At 41.7% G+C, this 19,867-nt stretch overlaps 1 protein-coding gene across 4 annotated transcripts in view; it reads right to left on the reverse strand.

The window, feature by feature from the left end:
* The window catches only part of cntn5 (contactin 5), a 162,712-nt gene that overhangs the window by 139,447 nt on the left and 3,398 nt on the right, over positions 1-19,867 (reverse strand). Inside the window, exons 1-5 of one of the 4 annotated variants that reach the window (XM_079513508.1) lie at positions 8,240-8,370; positions 8,047-8,136; positions 7,421-7,666; positions 2,936-3,059; positions 1,149-1,324 (exon numbers count right to left, since the gene is read on the reverse strand). In XM_079513508.1, the coding sequence (XP_079369634.1) occupies positions 1,149-1,324; positions 2,936-2,979 (220 nt within the window). In that variant the 5' untranslated portion in view covers positions 2,980-3,059; positions 7,421-7,666; positions 8,047-8,136; positions 8,240-8,370. Of the gene's footprint in view, positions 1-1,148; positions 1,325-2,935; positions 3,060-3,950; positions 4,028-5,004; positions 5,095-5,197; positions 5,490-7,420; positions 7,667-8,046; positions 8,137-8,239; positions 8,371-19,867 lie in introns of those variants that run through there. The other 3 variants (XM_079513509.1, XM_079513510.1, XM_079513507.1) reach the window with 3 other exon arrangements.

The following is a 19,867-nucleotide window of genomic DNA, read 5'->3' on the forward strand; positions in this document are numbered from 1 at the left end:
TGACCTCAAAATTTTAAAAAAATCCTTCTAAATCCTCCAGTTTTCTGAAATAAATATTTTCACGATTTTTCAAAAATAGCAGACCTACAAAGCTCGTAGCGCGCCACTCGGTGGCGCGCTATGAGCTTGTAGATCTGCTATTTTTCAATAGCTAAATTATAATGTTTAAAACACCAAAAGGGGTTCCCGCCCAAAATGGGTTAACTGTCCTTTTGCGCAGATCACGCAAACCTCAGCAAAGAAAAGGACAATATCGATGGCCTCCAACTGTACATTGCAGTGACTGAGACCGCTTGGAAGCTTGTGCATTGCACGATATGAGAGGGATAATGATGTCACAACAACGCGTTGTGCTGCGGCGTGTTGTGAGCTTGTAGATCGGCTATTTTCAGCATGCAACCAAATGTAAAATCAGGCATCACAACGAGTCGACATCAAGGCCAGCCAAATGCATTTTCGTCCACTAAAACATTTCAGATGACTTAAATGCGACTAAAACAAAATTATTTTATTAAAAAGACAATGACTAAAACTACATCAAAATTAGCTGTCAAAATCGACACTGTTTGGGGAGTCTGCCCCATTTAGCAACACATTTCAGTGTCAGATATGGCCTGCTGTCTATGGGGATTAAACACGTGCACAGAATGCTGCTATAGACCGTGTCCATTTACCCCACAAACAAACAGGTCTGTTTTAAGTGAAAGAGATGAAGAGTTTGAAGCCAGTCGCTTGCATCCAAGCAGTTGGAAAGTCATCAAACGTCTGAAGTCAGAACATTTGTCCTGAAAGATGAAATTGCAACTGTAGCTTTAGGCTCTGGAGCTTCAAGCTAGCTGTTTCATGGGCATGCAGAGAGAGAGAGAGAGAGAGAGAGAGAGAGAGAGAGAGAGAGAGAGAGAGAGAGAGAGAGAGAGAGAGAGAGAGAGAGAGAGAGAGAGAGAGAGAGAGAGAGAGAGAGAGAGAGCTAGGGAGGACGGACGGACGGACGGACGGACGGAGACAGACAGACAGACAGACAGACAGACAGACAGACAGACAGACAGACAGACAGACAGACAGACAGACAGACAGACAGACAGACAGACAGACAGACAGACAGATAGATAGATAGATAGATAGATAGATAGATAGATAGGGTTACTCACATGCAAATTGCAAAAGGCCGTCCCGACTCAAGATTGTTCCAAAGCTGTTCTGTGCCTTGCACTGGTACTTCCCAGAGTCAGTGATCTCACTTGTATTGGTTATAATTAAGTTCCCATCGATAAAGTTGTAGCGGTAATCCGCCTCTGTGTCTACTTCGGTCCCATTGAAGAACCAGCTGGAAACACAATACAAACAAGGGTTATTGGTGTCGAGGGGGCAAAGACGAAAGACACAGAATGAGGCGATGAGGGGTGAATGCAAGTACAAGTGGTTCAGACTGGGAAATACCTCTACCTCACTGCTTCTCAAAGTGGGGTAAATTGTGTTATTAATATAGTGTCTCTTTGTTATATAGCGCGCCACTTCGTGCCACACTATGAACTTGTAGATCAGATTTTTTTTTTTTTTTTTAACTTCATTTTTATTTGCAGGTAAACATAAAAATAAAAAAACATAAAATGACAGTTACAGTGCAAGGGTTCAAATATATATATATAATATAATATATATAATAATATAATAAACAACATATTCCAGTCTATTTATGGATTACATTAAATAACATAATATTAAATTGCTTTCAGCAGTGAAAAACATTTCGTCATAGTTTTAGTTGACGAAATCAACACTGCACTTACGTTAAGCTATTTGAGTATCCCTGCTCTACCTGTATGATGGCTGTGGGTTCCCTCTACTCTACCTGTATGATGGCTGTGGGTTCCCTCTACTCTACCTGTATGATGGCGGTGGCTTCCCTCTACTCTACCTGTATGATGGCGGTGGGTTCCCTCTACTCTACCTGTATGATGGCTGTGGGTTCCCTCTACTCTACCTGTATGATGGCTGTGGGTTCCCTCTACTCTACCTGTATGATGGCTGTGGGTTCCCTCTACTCTACCTGTATGATGGTGGTGGGTTCCCTCTACTCTATCTGTATGATGGCTGTGGGTTCCCTCTACTCTACCTGTATGATGGCTGTGGGTTCCCTCTACTCTACCTGTATGATGGCGGTGGGTTCCCTCTACTCTACCTGTATGATGGCAGTGGGTTCCCTCTACTCTACCTGTATGATGGCGGTGGGTTCCCTCTACTCTACCTGTATGATGGCGGTGGGTTCCCTCTACTCTACCTGTATGATGGCGGTGGGTTCCCTCTACTCTACCTGTATGATGGCGGTGGGTTCCCTCTACTCTACCTGTATGATGGCGGTGGGTTCCCTCTACTCTACCTGTATGATGGCGGTGGGTTCCCTCTACTCTACCTGTATGATGGTGGTGGGTTCCCTCTACTCTACCTGTATGATGGCGGTGGGTTCCCTCTACTCTACCTGTATGATGGCGGTGGGTTCCCTCTACTCTACCTGTATGATGGCGGTGGGTTCCCTCTACTCTACCTGTATGATGGCTGTGGGTTCCCTCTACTCTACCTGTATGATGGCGGTGGGTTCCCTCTACTCTACCTGTATGATGGCTGTGGGTTCCCTCTACTCTACCTGTATGATGGCTGTGGGTTCCCTCTACTCTACCTGTATGATGGCGGTGGGTTCCCTCTACTCTACCTGTATGGCTGTGGGTTCCCTCTACTCTACTTGTATGATGGCTGTGGGTTCCCTCTACTCTACCTGTATGATGGCGGTGGGTTCCCTCTACTCTACCTGTATGATGGCGGTGGGTTCCCTCTACTCTACCTGTATGATGGCTGTGGGTTCCCTCTACTCTACCTGTATGATGGCGGTGGGTTCCCTCTAGTCTACCTGTATGATGGCGGTGGGTTCCCTCTACTCTACCTGTATGATGGCGGTGGGTTCCCTCGTGCCTCACACTTCAGCATCACTTTCTTCTCGTCGGTGTCCAACGCCAAGATAGCGTCATCAGGCTCCTGGACGAAAACCGGTCCAAACTCGTCGCTCTCTGTGGAACAAAAAGAGAGATGGTTGGCTGCTTAAATAAAGCCACATTGTTTCAGCACTGTCGGGCAGAAACCTTGTAAAAACCTTACGTAAAGTAATGCCACATTCTGACAGAACTGACTTCGGTCAGGTTTGTCTCTAGATAACTATGAAACCATTGGCCTGTATATAAATTTATGATTTCATTGTCTCCACCAGGCCGAAGGCATGGGGAGAGAGTATGTTTTGCACATGATCTCTGTAGTCATGTGATCAAGACGAGCCTGTGGATTTCTCAGATTGTACACTGATTGGCTAAGATTGCCTTCCAAACTTTTTAGGAGTAGCCTGTTTTGTACAAAATGCTGCAATGTCCTGCTCATCCAGAATTCTATCCTCAGAGATGCTATGAGTGATCTGGCTCTGCATTTCCTTTGTTGCAACATTGTTGCAAAAAAACAAACAAAAAAACATGTTTATATTACTCCTAAACATTTTGCCAAACATCTCACACAATCCTATCCTCCTGGTGGAGACCTGTGCCCAGATGGGCACTTTTTCTAGTTAAGACTCTTCAGCTCAGATTGACCATTAACCATTTATTGCAAAGCATTGCATTTCGTATGGCGGTGTGGCCACCTGTGCACCGAGACACAGCTCTGATATCATATCACATTTGATGTCTCAGATAGCTCTGGTATCAACAACAAACCCCAGACCAGAGCGTAACATAAAGACATTAAATACACAACATAACTTTCAATGCATTCCATATACCACGTAGATCTGAACATATCACATGATCATAATGCAATCCATAAAACACATTATAATCACAGATACACAACATAATTAGATACCACATATAGTACAATCCATAAATCACATTGATAATCACAGAATCACCCATTACAGAACTAATGCCACAGGGAGGAGGCCGGGGAGGTGGAGGGAATTTGAACGCTGACATCTGAACAACCACAGTCAGCTAGCATGAAGACTGAGGACAGAGTAGTGTACTAGTGACTGCTTAAAGGAACACCTGATTGAATGTGGGCGTGAGTGAGTTAGCCAGCAGCAAATGAGAGTGAAGGGAGTGGAGAGAGACAGCTGATTTAAAGGAGCAGAATGAATTACTGATAGAGAATGAAGGGGGGATTATATAATAAACCTACTGATTTCCGTGTCTCAATGAACCATCGCTGCGCTGGATTTTATGTTGACTATGTCTTCATATTTGGATGTTATTTTTTATGTTGCTATGGACCATGTGTCCTTAATAATAAAGTTTGTTTGATTGATTGATTGATTGATTCTGTAACTGAAAGTGGCCTGTGAGTTTTAGGAATATTGAACCAATGAATAAATTATAACTACATTCGATCCATCTAAACTTTTTTTTTGTACTTTTCCTGAAATATAACTGTTCTTTATTATATTAATTGTTATTGTTTTGTTTATACTAGACATGACAAGACAAGTGTAGCGGCCCTCGGTTTTGTGAAAGAATACGATGTGGATGGTCTCAACGGGTGTTTATTTCAAACTTCTCAACATAGATGAAGCTCCATTCGAACACCGTGAAAACTATAGGAATCAAATAAATATGACAATTAGAATAAATACAAATAGTTTTGTCACATCATTTCACAAACAATAAAATGATTCAATGCTTCATTCAATAAAATCAGTGCATTCCAATCAATGACCTTTCAATAATTCAACAATAAGAATTTGATTATAATGCAGTGATTTCATAACTCTACCTTAGTTTCAAATTCAATTCAACTTATTCAATTCAACAATATCATTCCATTGTGTCTTCAATAAGCCAATTCATTTACATGAACAACAAACACCAAACAAAGAAAAGAACAAAGCAGAATAAACCATAACCCAAAATAAAGTACCAAACAATTAGCTCTAAAGTAGATCAAATAAACCAAAACAAACAAACAATCCTGTACCTCACTCCGCTAACCAGGGGCGCTAGGTCGGTGCAGAAAGCTACTGGAACTCTGGGGTTCAAACATAGCACAGCAAGCAACAGGCAGGCACTGTGGACAAAATGAACCATTACAAAGCTGCATCACCATTTGAAACTGCTTCAATATTACTTCAACTAGTGTGAATTGTTGCATACTAACAGACATTTCATACCTTGCCACAGTTGCCTTCACCTATGCAGTGCTTCCACCTGTCTCACTCTCTTGGTCTGCTCATGTGTTTGTGACTGAGTGAAGCTAACAGGCTTCAGCTATGTGCACTCTAAACAGGAAGTTTCAAATCAGGTGACAGGAAGTATCAAAATAACCAAGAAGTAACAAAATAAGACAAACCATAAATAAAGAATATACCAAACTTCAAACTAAAGAAATGATTGCAAAACCAAGTGTCACCGGGCAGTTACACTCCCACCAATCATGTTATACCAAAACAAAACATAACATGATTTAAAGCATATAGTTTCCCACGGTCAAAAGGTGAGGAAAGATCTTACATTACTAAACAATACTCTAATCTTGTGTCAGTCTTTCAGGGTGGGTTTCTTCTTGCCAAGGAGCTAAAGTTAATGCAGTAGTTAGCCAAGATATGTATGTAATAGCAGGGACTGGACTTAGGGATTGTTGCTCATAGGCTGTTGGGTTTTCCTGGGATTGGGGAGGACCGGGGCATGTGGCTTCAAACGGAACAGGAGGGATGATGGTGAGGCTCTTCATCTTAGCCGGTGGGAAAGCAGGACGGCTCCCCTCATCAATGGCTCCCGATCTCCAAGGCTCTTTGGGCGATTCAGTTTCTTCTCTCACTGGTTTCTTCTTCTGCGCCAGTCTATGTCTCACTGGTTTCTTCTTCTGCTCCAGTCTATGTCTCACTGGTTTCTTCTTCTGCTCCAGTCTATGTTTAACCATGAGGGCAGCTCTACCCACAAAACTGCTGCTCATGGCCAACTCCTCAGGGGTGCCCAAGTCACTCTCCTGCTCTGTTGACTGCTGCGAGCTGTCCTTTACCTTCACATTGAATTCTTCTTTCTGCCTGCTGTCCCTGAGAAGCTGCACAGAGTTAACAACATCTTGTGATACATAGCTGTTCTTATTTGCATCTCTCTTTTCATTAAGGTCTGGTTCTAAGACAGTCACCACATTGGTAGATGGAGTTGACCTTTTATTTACTGGGATTTGATTTACACATCTCTGGTTCTCCTGATCAGTAGGGTTGTCTGTGGAAGTGGACTCTGCTGCCATTTCTCCCACAGTCACATTTTCTCCCACAATCTCCTGACCTTTAGGGTTATGTGTGGAAGTGGACTCCTTTGCCCTCTCTCCCACCATGTCAGTTTCTCCCACCAGTCTATTATCTTTATCCTTGAGTCTCCTCTCCACCGTGGTTACCAAGCATTTATCCACCAGGTCGCATAGCTCTGTGGTCAGGATGATAGAGGCGTCCATTTTCTGACACATTACTGGGGTAACAGTGCAGTCAAGTTGAATAGATTCATAAATATCACATATTGCATTGTGTTTGTTACAAATATTTTGTTTCATCTCATAAAGTTCCTCTTCTGAACAAAGTGTCCTTAAGGCTGTTCGAACTGTCTTTCCTGTTTGCATCCAGGTTCTAAAGGCCCCAATGAATGCCTTTTCAAGTTTCTTTACTTGCATCTTCTGTATTTTAACTGCAGTCTCTTCAGAACTCAGCTGCTGCATATTGACTGCCATCTTATCTGGGCTTGACATTTGTTTGGGTTTATGCCGTTTGATCACTTATACTTTGGGTTTTTTAGTCTGGGTTTTTATAGTAACTTAAACCATTTACGAAGCCCCACAGACTAACACTTTAACCCCCAAAGGAATTTTATCAAACTAACTAAACCAAACCGAACCAAATACATTTCAACTTATACAAATGTCCACTTTAGTCTTCAGAACTCATTAGTTGCTGCATTTTGACTGACATTTTATCTGCGCTTGACATTTGTTTGGGTTTATGCTGTTTGATCACTTATGATACTTTGGGGGTATATTTAGTCTGGGTTTTTACAGTTTACTTAAACCATTAACGAAGCACCACTGACTACCACTTTAACACCCAAAGGAATTCTATCAAACAAAACGAAACGAACTAATGCAGATTATACAAATGTCTACTGTAGTTTTCACATATATATATATAAATGCAGCATGAACTGAATAGTTCTAAAGTTGACATTAATACATTAGCCTTCAAATCAATCGCTTCACATTAGATAATACACTTGTTTTCTCATTTTTTGTTTTCCTTTATCCATTTTATAATTTTTTTGTTTCCTTTTTATCCATTTTATAATTTTCTATTGTCCTTTTTGTAACCTGGCCTTGCTTCAGTCCAAGAAGAGATGGAGGCTACCTGTTAGAAGTCCTAGGGTTACTGTGGTGTGGCAAACTTGAGACGATGGGTTGATGACTTGATGGAAGACAGGGTGGTTGTAGATGGAATGTTGGTGTCGAGTCGACGTTCGTTGAGTTGAATCTGCGATGAGTTTTCACTGTAGCGGCCCTCGGTTTTGTGAAAGAATACGATGTGGATGGTCTCAACGGGTGTTTATTTCAAACTTCTCAACATAGATGAAGCTCCATTCGAACACCGTGAAAACTATAGGAATCAAATAAATATGACAATTAGAATAAATACAAATAGTTTTGTCACATCATTTCACAAACAATAAAATGATTCAATGCTTCATTCAATAAAATCAGTGCATTCCAATCAATGACCTTTCAATAATTCAACAATAAGAATTTGATTATAATGCAGTGATTTCATAACTCTACCTTAGTTTCAAATTCAATTCAACTTATTCAATTCAACAATATCATTCCATTGTGTCTTCAATAAGCCAATTCATTTACATGAACAACAAACACCAAACAAAGAAAATAACAAAGCAGAATAAACCATAACCCAAAATAAAGTACCAAACAATTAGCTCTAAAGTAGATCAAATAAACCAAAACAAACAAACAATCCTGTACCTCACTCCGCTAACCAGGGGCGCTAGGTCGGTGCAGAAAGCTACTGGAACTCTGGGGTTCAAACATAGCACAGCAAGCAACAGGCAGGCACTGTGGACAAAATGAACCATTACAAAGCTGCATCACCATTTGAAACTGCTTCAATATTACTTCAACTAGTGTGAATTGTTGCATACTAACAGACATTTCATACCTTGCCACAGTTGCCTTCACCTATGCAGTGCTTCCACCTGTCTCACTCTCTTGGTCTGCTCATGTGTTTGTGACTGAGTGAAGCTAACAGGCTTCAGCTATGTGCACTCTAAACAGGAAGTTTCAAATCAGGTGACAGGAAGTATCAAAATAACCAAGAAGTAACAAAATAAGACAAACCATAAATAAAGAATATACCAAACTTCAAACTAAAGAAATGATTGCAAAACCAAGTGTCACCGGGCAGTTACAACAAGACATACATGACAACAACATACACCAGACTGTGAAGCATATTATACAAGCAACAGACCAATCCTATCAATATGAAACATTAACAATAAAAGCTATAGCAAAGCATGCAGTTACACAGAGGAGTTAAGATGAGCCATAATGGGGCCCCATATATATTCAAATGCTGCCAGACTGACCAGCCCGTTGCACCGCAGCCTCTCCATGTGTATCAATGATACAACTTTGTTAAGCCATTTAGTGAAGCAAGGTACATTAGGAGTCTTCCACTCAGTTAAAATCATTATTTTGGCTACTAGTGTGCTGAGCTGTTGTATGGCGTATGGCAGAGCGTGAGCAACCAAGCAGAGCAGCTGGCGCGTCCGGATCAATATTGATACTGTATCAATCAATCAATCAATCAATCTTTATTTCAGACCCAGGAGGATCCATATCACAAACAATACAATATAACAGTAAATACAAAAATAAAAATAAATAAAAAGGTACATATATGCACATATCCCACACTGTTCAGTTTCTGACATACAGACATGTGCGCCAGTGGTTCCACAGTCTCGACGAGAACCTGAGTGAACTGCGTTTAGGGTCCGTTATTACAGCAATGATGTCGTTTATTGACTCAGATGCCCTACACATGAATCTGTACATAAGGTTACGTAGTACAGCAGAGCAGGTAGGTACTCCGACACTAACAAACATCTGGCTAGCACTGGAGCTTCTTGGCACTCTCAACAGCAGCCTCATACAATCATTATAGGCCACTGTGAGTCTTCTGATGCTGCTTTGTCTATAGCGGCACCATAGGTGTGCAGTATACAGCGGTGTACAGAAGGATCTAAAGAGCGATATCTTCACAGGAACCGAGCACATGCTAAATTTGCGACACAGCATGTTTGCTTGGGCATACAGCTTCCGTCGCTGTCTATAGATGTCCTTGTCATCTGAGAGATCATCAGAGATGATATGGCCCAAATAAGTGTACTCGCTGCACACACACTAAGATCCTCTGCTGTACCATGAAAATATATTTTGCCAAAATGGAATAATCTTTGGGCAGGACCAGAATGTGTGACCCAGCGTGCCCTGGGATCAATGTTGCATCTGTCACAAATGTCGGACACAGCTGGATACATTTTGTTCAATCTGACCTTAGAGTAATGTAACCTGTGCATAACTTTAAACTGGATAAGCTGCAATCTGGCATTGACTGTTCCAGAGTGAATCCTCCTCAACCCCTCGCTCCAGATCTCGTCGGACAGCTCAACGCCAATATCATCCTCCCAGGCAGACCTTATATGTGTTGTTGACGGAATAGACAATTTAGAAAACAATGAAACAAATTTTGAAATAAGTGGTTTAGAATTGGGGTGCTGTTTCAACAACACATAAAAACAGTGTTCCTAGGGAAGATTTTAGATAACGGAAAAAGTGAGTTTGTGGGAGAGAAAATGCTTCTCTGAGCTCAGTAAATGATGCAAAATGATATAGATCTGAAAAACGTATAAAACCTTCCAGTATACAAAGGCTGCATCTGACTGTGATGGAATGAAGTTATGATTAAAACAGATAGGAGAGTGTACCGACAGGTCAGGAACTGAAAGCACCCTCCCTATCTGCTTCAACATTTTAATTGAATTTATCAGAACGAAGTCTCCCAGTAGGTGCGCTGGATACTCCTTGGAGGAGAACAAGAGAGCTGAAAGAGAGCTACCCGTCTGTCACTGCCTCGGAATTCGAAAAATAACTGTTTTGGTCGTACATGTTTTTTCTACCCGACAGCAATGATAGTGCTTATTTAAACTCGACATGGACAGCTGAGTCGGTATGTAACAGTACATTTTGGTGAACATTTTGCTGCTGACTATACCCGATACATGCAGAGAGAGATGTGCACAGCCTTTGTAGTGTCAGGAAAGGTGTAAAGCTCCACCGGGAACTGGGAATTGGAAACCTGGACGGCTGTGCCAGCAGCTATAATGATATACTTTGTATATTAAGGATGTGTTTGTGTGTGTGTGTGTGTGTGTGTGTGTGTGTGCGTGCGTGCGTGCGTGCGTGCGTGCGTGCGTGCGTGCGTGCGTGTTTTGTTTAACACAATCCATGCTAACCTCGAGATATCTCGATTAAAGCTATTATTACCATCTTGGCCATTCACGAGATCACGAGATTTGATTAAAGAGCATTAATCCAACTTTAGAAATATACCTTATTTTAGCTTCTGTCGCTCAGAATGGGATAAAGTACGATGTTGGGAGCTTAATAAAACATTAATTCAAGGTCGCGCTAAGAATAATAATATACCGATTGGCAGTTCTCAGCCACGAGCGAGCATTTTTTTATATTGTGCTTTTTAGTTGTGAGCTTGTAGATTGACTGTTATTTTCAAAAACAGTTGAGAAATTATTATTTTTCACTTACTTTCACGTTCCATAAGTAGATTTTAAGATTTATTTTTAGGCATTTTATGCCTTTATTGATAGCGAAGTGAGGTTAGACAGGAAATGGGGAGACAGATGCTAAGTGACACGCAGCTAAGGCCGTCGGGATCGGGCCTCAAACCCGGGACGTGCTGTGGACACCTAGGCCAGCAATCCGTGCATCATGAGTAGATTTTTATGGGACTCTACTTGTATAACAGAGCATCAAATCAGCTCCAATTTAACATCAGCAATGGTCACAGTCTCTATCTCTGAGGTTTTTCTTTTTTTCCCTTCCCTTCCCTTCCCTTTTTTATGATACTCTTATCGATCCCCAAAGAGAAATACTCTCTTTTTGCCGGTAGTTTAAAGCTAAGGGTCACCTACAGCTAATGATGCCCCTGGCAGCTTTGGATGCTGCACTTGTCCTGACATTTCAGGGAGACACATGACACACTTGAACTTGAGTTCTTTTCTCTCTGCTCCTCACTACAGTATACAGTACAACCCACTGAACCCAGTTACCAAGCAATGTGATGCTATTCTGAGGTATGTTGTCGGGCAGATCGAAACCTCATATCTCCCATGTTTTTAAATGAGTCCCTCAAAATGAATGCAGTACTTCATCATACAAGAGTGTCACACAAACGTAGTGAAAATAGCCAGGGGTACACATAACTAGTGCGCCAGTGCGCATGCGTCGTTAAAACGTTTGCTGCGGCGGCAGATCAAAGGCATACGAGGCGCATTTGCGTACCAACAGCTGAGACAGGAATTTAGAGAATCCTGAAACAACATTCTGGTGCACACAGTAGAAATAAAACTAGTGTTACTAGTGAAAAATACTAGTGTTGACTAATCATTACAAGTGACTCTTATTTTGAAGAGGAAGTCAGAGCACAGGAAGTCCGTTTCAGTTGTAAACAAGCTACCATGACACTTTTGAAACTGAACGGGAAAGTTATGGTGCTGTCAAAGTGCTAGAAGCTAAACCATGTTAGCGACCATATTTACAATATGAAAACCATGCATCTGTCATTTGAACAATACACACTCTGTGTTGTAGTGGTTGTGGTTTCAGTGGTTGAGCTGCTGCTAAGTGTCCTCCTGTTGCTTAACAACTAAAAATACATTGTCTTTGCACCTTTGTATATTTTGCATCTGGCAGCATAACATCGAGTAGAAACGTCCGTAGCGACCCCCCCCCCCCCCCCCCCCCCCCCCCGCCCCCTCCCATGCGATCCCATTGTGAGCTTGCAGATCGGCTATTTTCACATGTTTTTTAAATAATATAAAAAAGTTTTGTAGTTTTGTACTTTGTGCTTTGGACATACTGTACAATGTTTGCAACAACGATCCTATAGCCATCTCATCACCTGACTGAGCATGGCTCAATAGCGCCTTGTTCTCACACGGTTAAATTGAACCACTCAGAGTGAGGCTGATTGAACATCACAAAATCAATAGTACTGATTATTGACTTTTGCACTGCATGGACAGTGGCACATTTGCACACTTGCACAAAGGAGGTTACAGAGCTATATATATATTATTACATTTGAGACGGTAACAAGTTGTGAGCGCACACTTTGTACGCAGTTCAGTTTGGAAAGTCACAGACGGTGACGCATGCTGAGCAATGATGCGGAAGCGAAGCGCCGCCCCTATGCCCATGCTCCGCGCAGTCGGTGGCCGCGATACGCCACCGACCCTATCACTGCGTTCAACCCAGCTCCGTGGTTTCCCTTTCTGTGATGCGCTGGTCCGAGAATATACACGGACAGCGGACACACGACATTCACGGAGAAACAACAACAACAAAGAACAACAACAACACACAACCTGCCCAGCGCTGAAAACACGGCCAGTGGCCAAAGACACACACACTCGGATCGCACTGCGAAACAGACGCGTGGCACGGAGAACAACAACATGGACCGCATGGCAATAGACGCGGGCGCGCAAGATTCTAGTAATATTTTAAATGTACACTGTGAACATTGCCGTGTCTAACCATAACACCCTAGCCCTATACCTTCTTCAAAGATTATGTTATATACACAAATATAATGCCCTTTCGGTATATTTTTCTTTATACTGTACAATTCTCCTTCACCCCAAGCCATACAATATATATCTTCAAAATGAAGAATTCTTGGTTCTTCATTTTGAAGATTGAAAACCATAAATGTATGATTTTGCTCGCTACACATTCTGATCATAAGAACTACATATTGTATTAATGATACGTAGCTTGCGGAGTTAGTTCAGTCAGATATACTCAAGGGGGTTCATGCCGTGCTCAAGGGGCGCATTCTATACTCAAGGGGTTAATATGCTGCATTACTATGTGGGTGTATTCAATGTGTGCAAGACCCACATGTCATTCGCTGATGTGGCAGTCAGCTGACCAATTGGGCGGGCTACTTAAGCTCACTAGACTGCATGCTCTTCCCGCCTTCCTTCTGCTTATGGTTCCTGGTTGCTGTCAAGGATAGTCTAAGAAGGATGAGACGCGAAGACCGTACGGGCGACGCCATGTTGCTTATGGTGCTCCATGGAAGGAAAGAAACATGCGCAGTTGAGACCAAGGAAGCTGAACGCGGAAGTGTTGGCTGCATATAGCCCATTGCGCATGTTTCTTTCCTTCCAAAGCAACATGGCGTCGCCCGTACGGTCTTCGCGTCTCATCCTTCTTAGACTATCCTTGGTTGCTGTTATGTGATGTTTGCTCCCACCACCACCCCAGCACCACCGGTGTTGGGGTGGTTATTTATGTTCCCCATGTTTTTTTTTTATTGTATATCTATAATGTTTAATGATGGTGTTCTATTGTGCCGAGCAGGGAGAATATCAGAATAATGTAGCAGAGCCGAATGCCAAGATAAAATATTATATGCACACTTGTATTCTCATTCTATAATAAATATTGGTTAAATCTATCCATGAGTTGTCTGACTGAACTGTTATTTTCTTCAAGTTAGGCTAAGTTTAGCCATGACCGAGCCATGTTGAGGTGAGGTATTCTGGTGACTGTCACCTCTGTCACAGTCCATGTCGTACATGCACACACCGGTTTTGACGCCTTCTTGGCTTCTCTCTTTCCTCCGTGGCTAATTGACATGTTCATGTACTCTTCCATAATTCATAGCACAGTTGCCATTTCAGCATCACATTTACAGGCTAAACCATGCACCTCAGACAGTGAGAGAGCATTACATTTACAGGCTAAACCATGCACCTCATTTCAGCATTACATTTACAGGCTAAACCATGCACCTCAGACAGTGAGAGAACGATGTGGTCGGGTGCAAAGTACATTTACTTGAGTATCTTGCTTACATATCCCATTTAGACCTGAGGACGATTCTACAAAATGCTTCTAAATCGTGACAGTTTTCTGAAAAACCCATGTTTCTATGTCAGTCGTTCTCAAACATTTTCATGTCAAGGACCCTCAAAATATATGTAATTGAAATGTTTAGAAATGTTTAGATATTACAAAAAAGTATTTTGTACCTTGTAATTTGTACTTTTGAATACTCACAGTATTTTAAAAAGCATGTACTTAGTATGTAAATGTATAGTGAAGCAGGTAGGCCTACTTCACTATACATTTACTCAATTGGAGTAGATCTGGTATACTTTGACTCAAGTACTGGGGTTGAATACTTAATCCACCACTGCTTGTCCACATATCAGATCCATAGTAGCAGCACTGATGAGGTTTTAAACGCCCTCATGTTCCAATGTGTGTTAATAAAGACTGAACAGCATACTGTCAAAGGTACCTTACCATGACTACTCTCATCTGCCAACAGCCTTCTAGTTACTGTCAACCTCCGACCTTTTGTGCTTTTGAGCAAAACGTGTATTCTTTGGAATTTCAACCAGCTTAAACACATTTTTGTTGTCCCTGTTGAGAAGAAAATGCCATTACAGTGACCATAACAGTTGTATCATGGTGGGACTAAACAGTTTATTTTTTAATGTGTTCTCCGTATAAATAATCTTGTGACAGTAGATAGCATTTTTACTGTTCAGACCAGATCTGATGACAAGAAGGGCCTTGGCTTCTCTCCCGGGGCGGTGTGCGTAATCGCAACAACCTTTTGTCAGCAAATCATTGCTCTGCAGGGAAATAAAAACGCTTTTGGAATTATACATAAATCAGTAGAGGAAAATGAATCAATAGTACGTTGCTTATTGCCTCCTGCTGAAATGCACAACAAAAGCAATCTGGTGTAAGGAAAACAAATTTAGCACTCTAACGACCAACGCTAAAAATGTAAATGAAAGTCAGTCTTTATATTCCCGTGTATAAATCATACGACATGTGCATCTGGAATCAAATCAAACTGCTAGAGTGTGTTGTCAAATAAAAACATGTTGCTCTTTGAGTCTTTTGTTTAGATACCATGAATCTTACAGATTTGTCAGAAATGTCTGTCTGTCTGTCTGTCTGTCTGTCTGTCTGTCTGTCTGTCTGTCTGTCTGTCTGTCTGTCTGGTTGAGAAATGACAGAGTTACCGTGTGGGGGTCCACAGGGGGTCCCTCTACTGTACTGAACTGTACTGTCACACCCGAAATCATCATATATACAGTTAGTGTGTGTGTGTGTGTGTGTGTGTGTGTGTGTGTGTGTGTGTGTGTGTGTGTGTGTGTGTGTGTGTGTGTGTGTGTGTGTGTGTGTGTTAGGCTGCACAACAGTGACACTTGGAGGTGAAAACCAACCAAACGCTATTTTCGTGCTCGGACACAGCCAGCACATAGCTGTCTAGTATAGGAGTGGTTGCACCACTCAAAAAAGGAAGAATCCTATTCAGTAAAATGAAGTGAAGTGAGATTAAGACAGCTTAATGAACACGCAACTGTGAAAGCGCACACAAAACACACACACACACACACACACACACACACACACACACACACACACACACACACACACACACACACACACACACACACACACACACACACACACACACACACACGTTGTAATCCCCCATGAATAATGCACGTAACATTTGTAAACCTGGCCGCTTGTTTCTCTGAACAGAGATTCAGCCGCAGTGTTTCCTTTGCTCTGGTGGGTGGAGTATGTTGGAGGGTCCTCCTACATCTGTGCTAAAATGGTCAACTAGAGTGCTCTCCACTATACAACAGCGTTCCAGCCATTATTTCAAAGCATTTCAAAGAGAGCTCACTAAAAGCAGACATAAAGCAGCCATGCCATAACTATCAGTAAGGTTTCAGAGCATTGATACCTATGCATGGTATAATATAATATATATATAGTATAATAGGTCATCACTACAAGCAATCACTTGTTTCAATATCGAAACAATGCTATGAGCATGTTAGGGTAACATTACTCATGTATAACTGACTCATGAATTATAGAAACAAGATTTGGCTGCAATATTGTGTCCCTGTCACGAGCAAATCAGGTATACCGTATTGTGGGACTCAACAGTCACTCAATGGTGGATGTGCATGTCTGTTATTCAACTGAATGAAAAAATAACAAATCAAAAACATGCTAGCGTGTGTTGTGTCATTTATGTTCACTTCATTGGTCCAGGTCTTCTACACACAAACACACCTTGGTGAATAGTGATTTTGAGTTAAATTAACCATGTGACCGGCCTTGTTTTATGCCTCCTCAATGGTGCTACTCTTAAGGCTCTGGCTTTGTGGCATTCATATAACTCCACCAATATCATGTGGGTCAGACGTCTTTTTGGTTGTGGGCTTATTGTGACTTATAATCAAAAGTATATACTTTGCCATACCACAGCATACAGATACAGCATTACTGTTTGGGCTCATGAGTGACAGCTTTATGCCTATAAAGTATCAGGCATGGTCACAGTCAGAGCACTCACTGTTGTACTTTTCCAGCTTCACATACAGTACATACGGACAAGAGCAATAATCTCAGAACAGTCTCAATACTTGGCACAGCACGATTGCAGCACAGTAATAGAACAGAATAGTTACAAGTGCAATAGCTTAACACTCAGGGCCGCTGTTGGCCATGTGCCCCCACCCCTCCCGAACGCACACAGTTGCATGCACGCAAATAGCCTACATGTAATATATCGTGGGATGGGGGACGGGGCACATTTCAGCATGTAGATCAGATACCGATTTGTCCTAATGTTGGTGCTAAATAACACTTAACTCACTGCCAAACCGGGCGGGGAAGAGGGGCCGCTTCAGCTCGGAGTAGATCCACCGGCATGCATGCAACTTGAGGACGCACACAGGTTGTGACTCGTTAGGCAGCGGAGATAATTGGATCGCCTTGGCTCATTTTGGTGCCCCCCGCACCGTGGTGCCCTACGCACAGTGCGTGCTATGTGTGTGCCTAGCACCGGCACGGTCTTAGCACTGGTGACCCAGTGAGACATGCTGATCCACGCTGATCCTCTCGTCTGTGCTTTGGTACTTAAGGGTTATGCAAAGAGTAGGGCAAACATTTGACGTGGGTGGAGCAACTTTTGTTGAAAATGTTTGTTGCATCTTCAAGGACCGTGATGAAACATATCACACTGTGAGAAAACAGCCATAACCGAAATAATGTGATCACGCAGCCTAAAGTCGTTATTATGAAGAATTTCCGGAGGATCAAAGCATTGTTGGAGGAAGGCACCGACTGTGGATACTACAGTATGATGGAGACATTTGGAAAAAGATGCTGAGAGGTGAAAAGAAAATTGGTTTAATTTGGTAAGCATCCATCATTCCCCTGTACCTCAACTTTAGTTGTGTAATGTTTCTCTGTAGTTGCTGGTTCGCTTGAGCCCAATATTTATTTTACTGTACATCTGTTTTAACCTGACTCCGCCAGATGGTGGCAGTAGTGAGTTCCTCCTCCTGCTTCCATCTGGTCTCTCTCGGGCAGAGACGATGTACTCCGAACCAGTGCTGATCGGAGCGATATGCGGCCGCTAGAGGCGGGATCAACGCGAGATTGATGATGCATTGAAGCTGTGCCACAGCGCACATGTAAACACAACCTAACAAGACTACAACTCAACATTATTATGGAGTTATCAGAGTTTTGTCCCGCTGCTTCGGGTTCATAGTTTCTGCTTGAGAGAGACCAGATGCAGGTATAGGAGGAGGGAACTTGTGAACTCAATACTGCTGAAATCTGGCGGAGTCAGGTTACATCTGTTTGAGGGGGATGATGAAATTATACTTGGACAAAAATATTTAAATAAGTGTGCTGTATGTATTGTTAAAAACCATTATGTATGTAAATACAGTTTAAGGTGTCATTACTGTCTCAATTAAGGATCTAAGTATCCTGCCAAGGCTGTCCCTATTCGCCAATAGAAGTCTATGTAGAATAGCCGCCATTGGACTGGCCCCATGAAGTCTACTCTATGGCTCTGGTTGGGGCTAGTCATTAGATATTTCATACATTTTCCACTCTGATGTGAGTTAAAACATTTTAACATTTACCGCTTATAACTGGAAGTCAATATGACATTCCTTCATTAATTTGTTAGACATTATTTGATTTCTGTGCAACACATTCAATACTATAGTACATCAGTGTACTGCATGTCCAATTAAATGGATTCTAAGGAAGGATTACAGTAGTTGTGTTTTTTCTCTAACTTCCAAATTGTTTTGTGGAGCACAATAAATTATACATTTGGTTGTTTGTAGCATTGGTATAGTCAAGAAAAAATCCCGTTTGAAGTGAGGGGCGCTTTACCAATCCTTATCATCTTACATCATCGTGATATCATAACATAACATCATATGCCGATTTGCTCAGTGACAGACAAAACAAATATTAAACTCTGTTCATTGTTAATGGCATTTAATGTTTGTGTTAGTGACAAAACAAACATTAAACTCTGCCCATTGTCAATGGCATTTTTAATGTTTGGCTAGACAAGACAAACATTAAACCTGTATATAGGAGGGGCTAGCGCCCTTCAACAATAAAACAACAGGATTTCTAAATGTTACTCAGATGTTGCTGTAAGAGCCATATGATGTCTAGTAGTATTTTAGTACTCCTTTGATGACGTCACCACAAGGTGTGTGCTAGACCCAGGTTGCTTGGGTATTTGATGGGCCGGTACACTGTTTTTCAACTGTGTTTCTTGGAGCTGTAGTCATGTATCCTGATTTATGTAAGTATTTATTGTATGCTGAGGTGACAGATCAGCTAATAAATATCTTTGTTTGTGAACTCAACGGACAAGTTTGGACTTTCAGTATATTTGAGCACACGTCAGAACAACCTCCTGGCCGTCAGTTAACCACAGTGTTCAAGCATAGGGCTTGGACACTACAGTTGCAGTTTATCACTTTTAGGTCACAAAATTGGGGTTGCAATGTGAAACAGTTGACAACTACTTTCCTAAAGAGGATAATAACACTGAATCAGTTTATAAATATTTATATCCTCTAACGGCACTGAAGATGTTTGGTCTGTTTCAGACACTGCATACCACTTCAATATTATATACTTCAGTAGACTGGGGTCTATAGTTTGTCCCCTCCTTTTCCCAACTGTGCATTCAATCGAGTTGCAAAAAAAAAACTGCTGTTCTACAAGCTCACAAGATCAACTATTTTCGATGAATATCGTGACAGATTAGGGATGCTAGGTCTCATGTTATTACAAGCAATATAAATAAATGTTCATGTATCTTGGGTAGATGCATTTCTCGGTATGTAGTGATGGTGCTAACATGAAAAGTATGGCAGCAACTGGGGTAGGAAGACTTGATTAATCTCAGTGTAATGTCAACATCGATCATCGTTCTATAATTCATGGGTATAATTCATCTATAATTCATTTGGGTCTCCATAAGCCAGTGGCTCTCAAAGTGGGGTTTGGGCATCCCCAGGATTCCCTGGGGGTCCCCAGTAAAATGAGTCATCAAAATCAGTTTAACCACTTTAAGCCCATACAGATAATT

The sequence above is a fragment of the Electrona antarctica genome (assembly GCF_951216825.1).
Source record: "Electrona antarctica genome assembly, chromosome: 11".
In the NCBI taxonomy this organism is placed as follows: domain Eukaryota; kingdom Metazoa; phylum Chordata; class Actinopteri; order Myctophiformes; family Myctophidae; genus Electrona; species Electrona antarctica.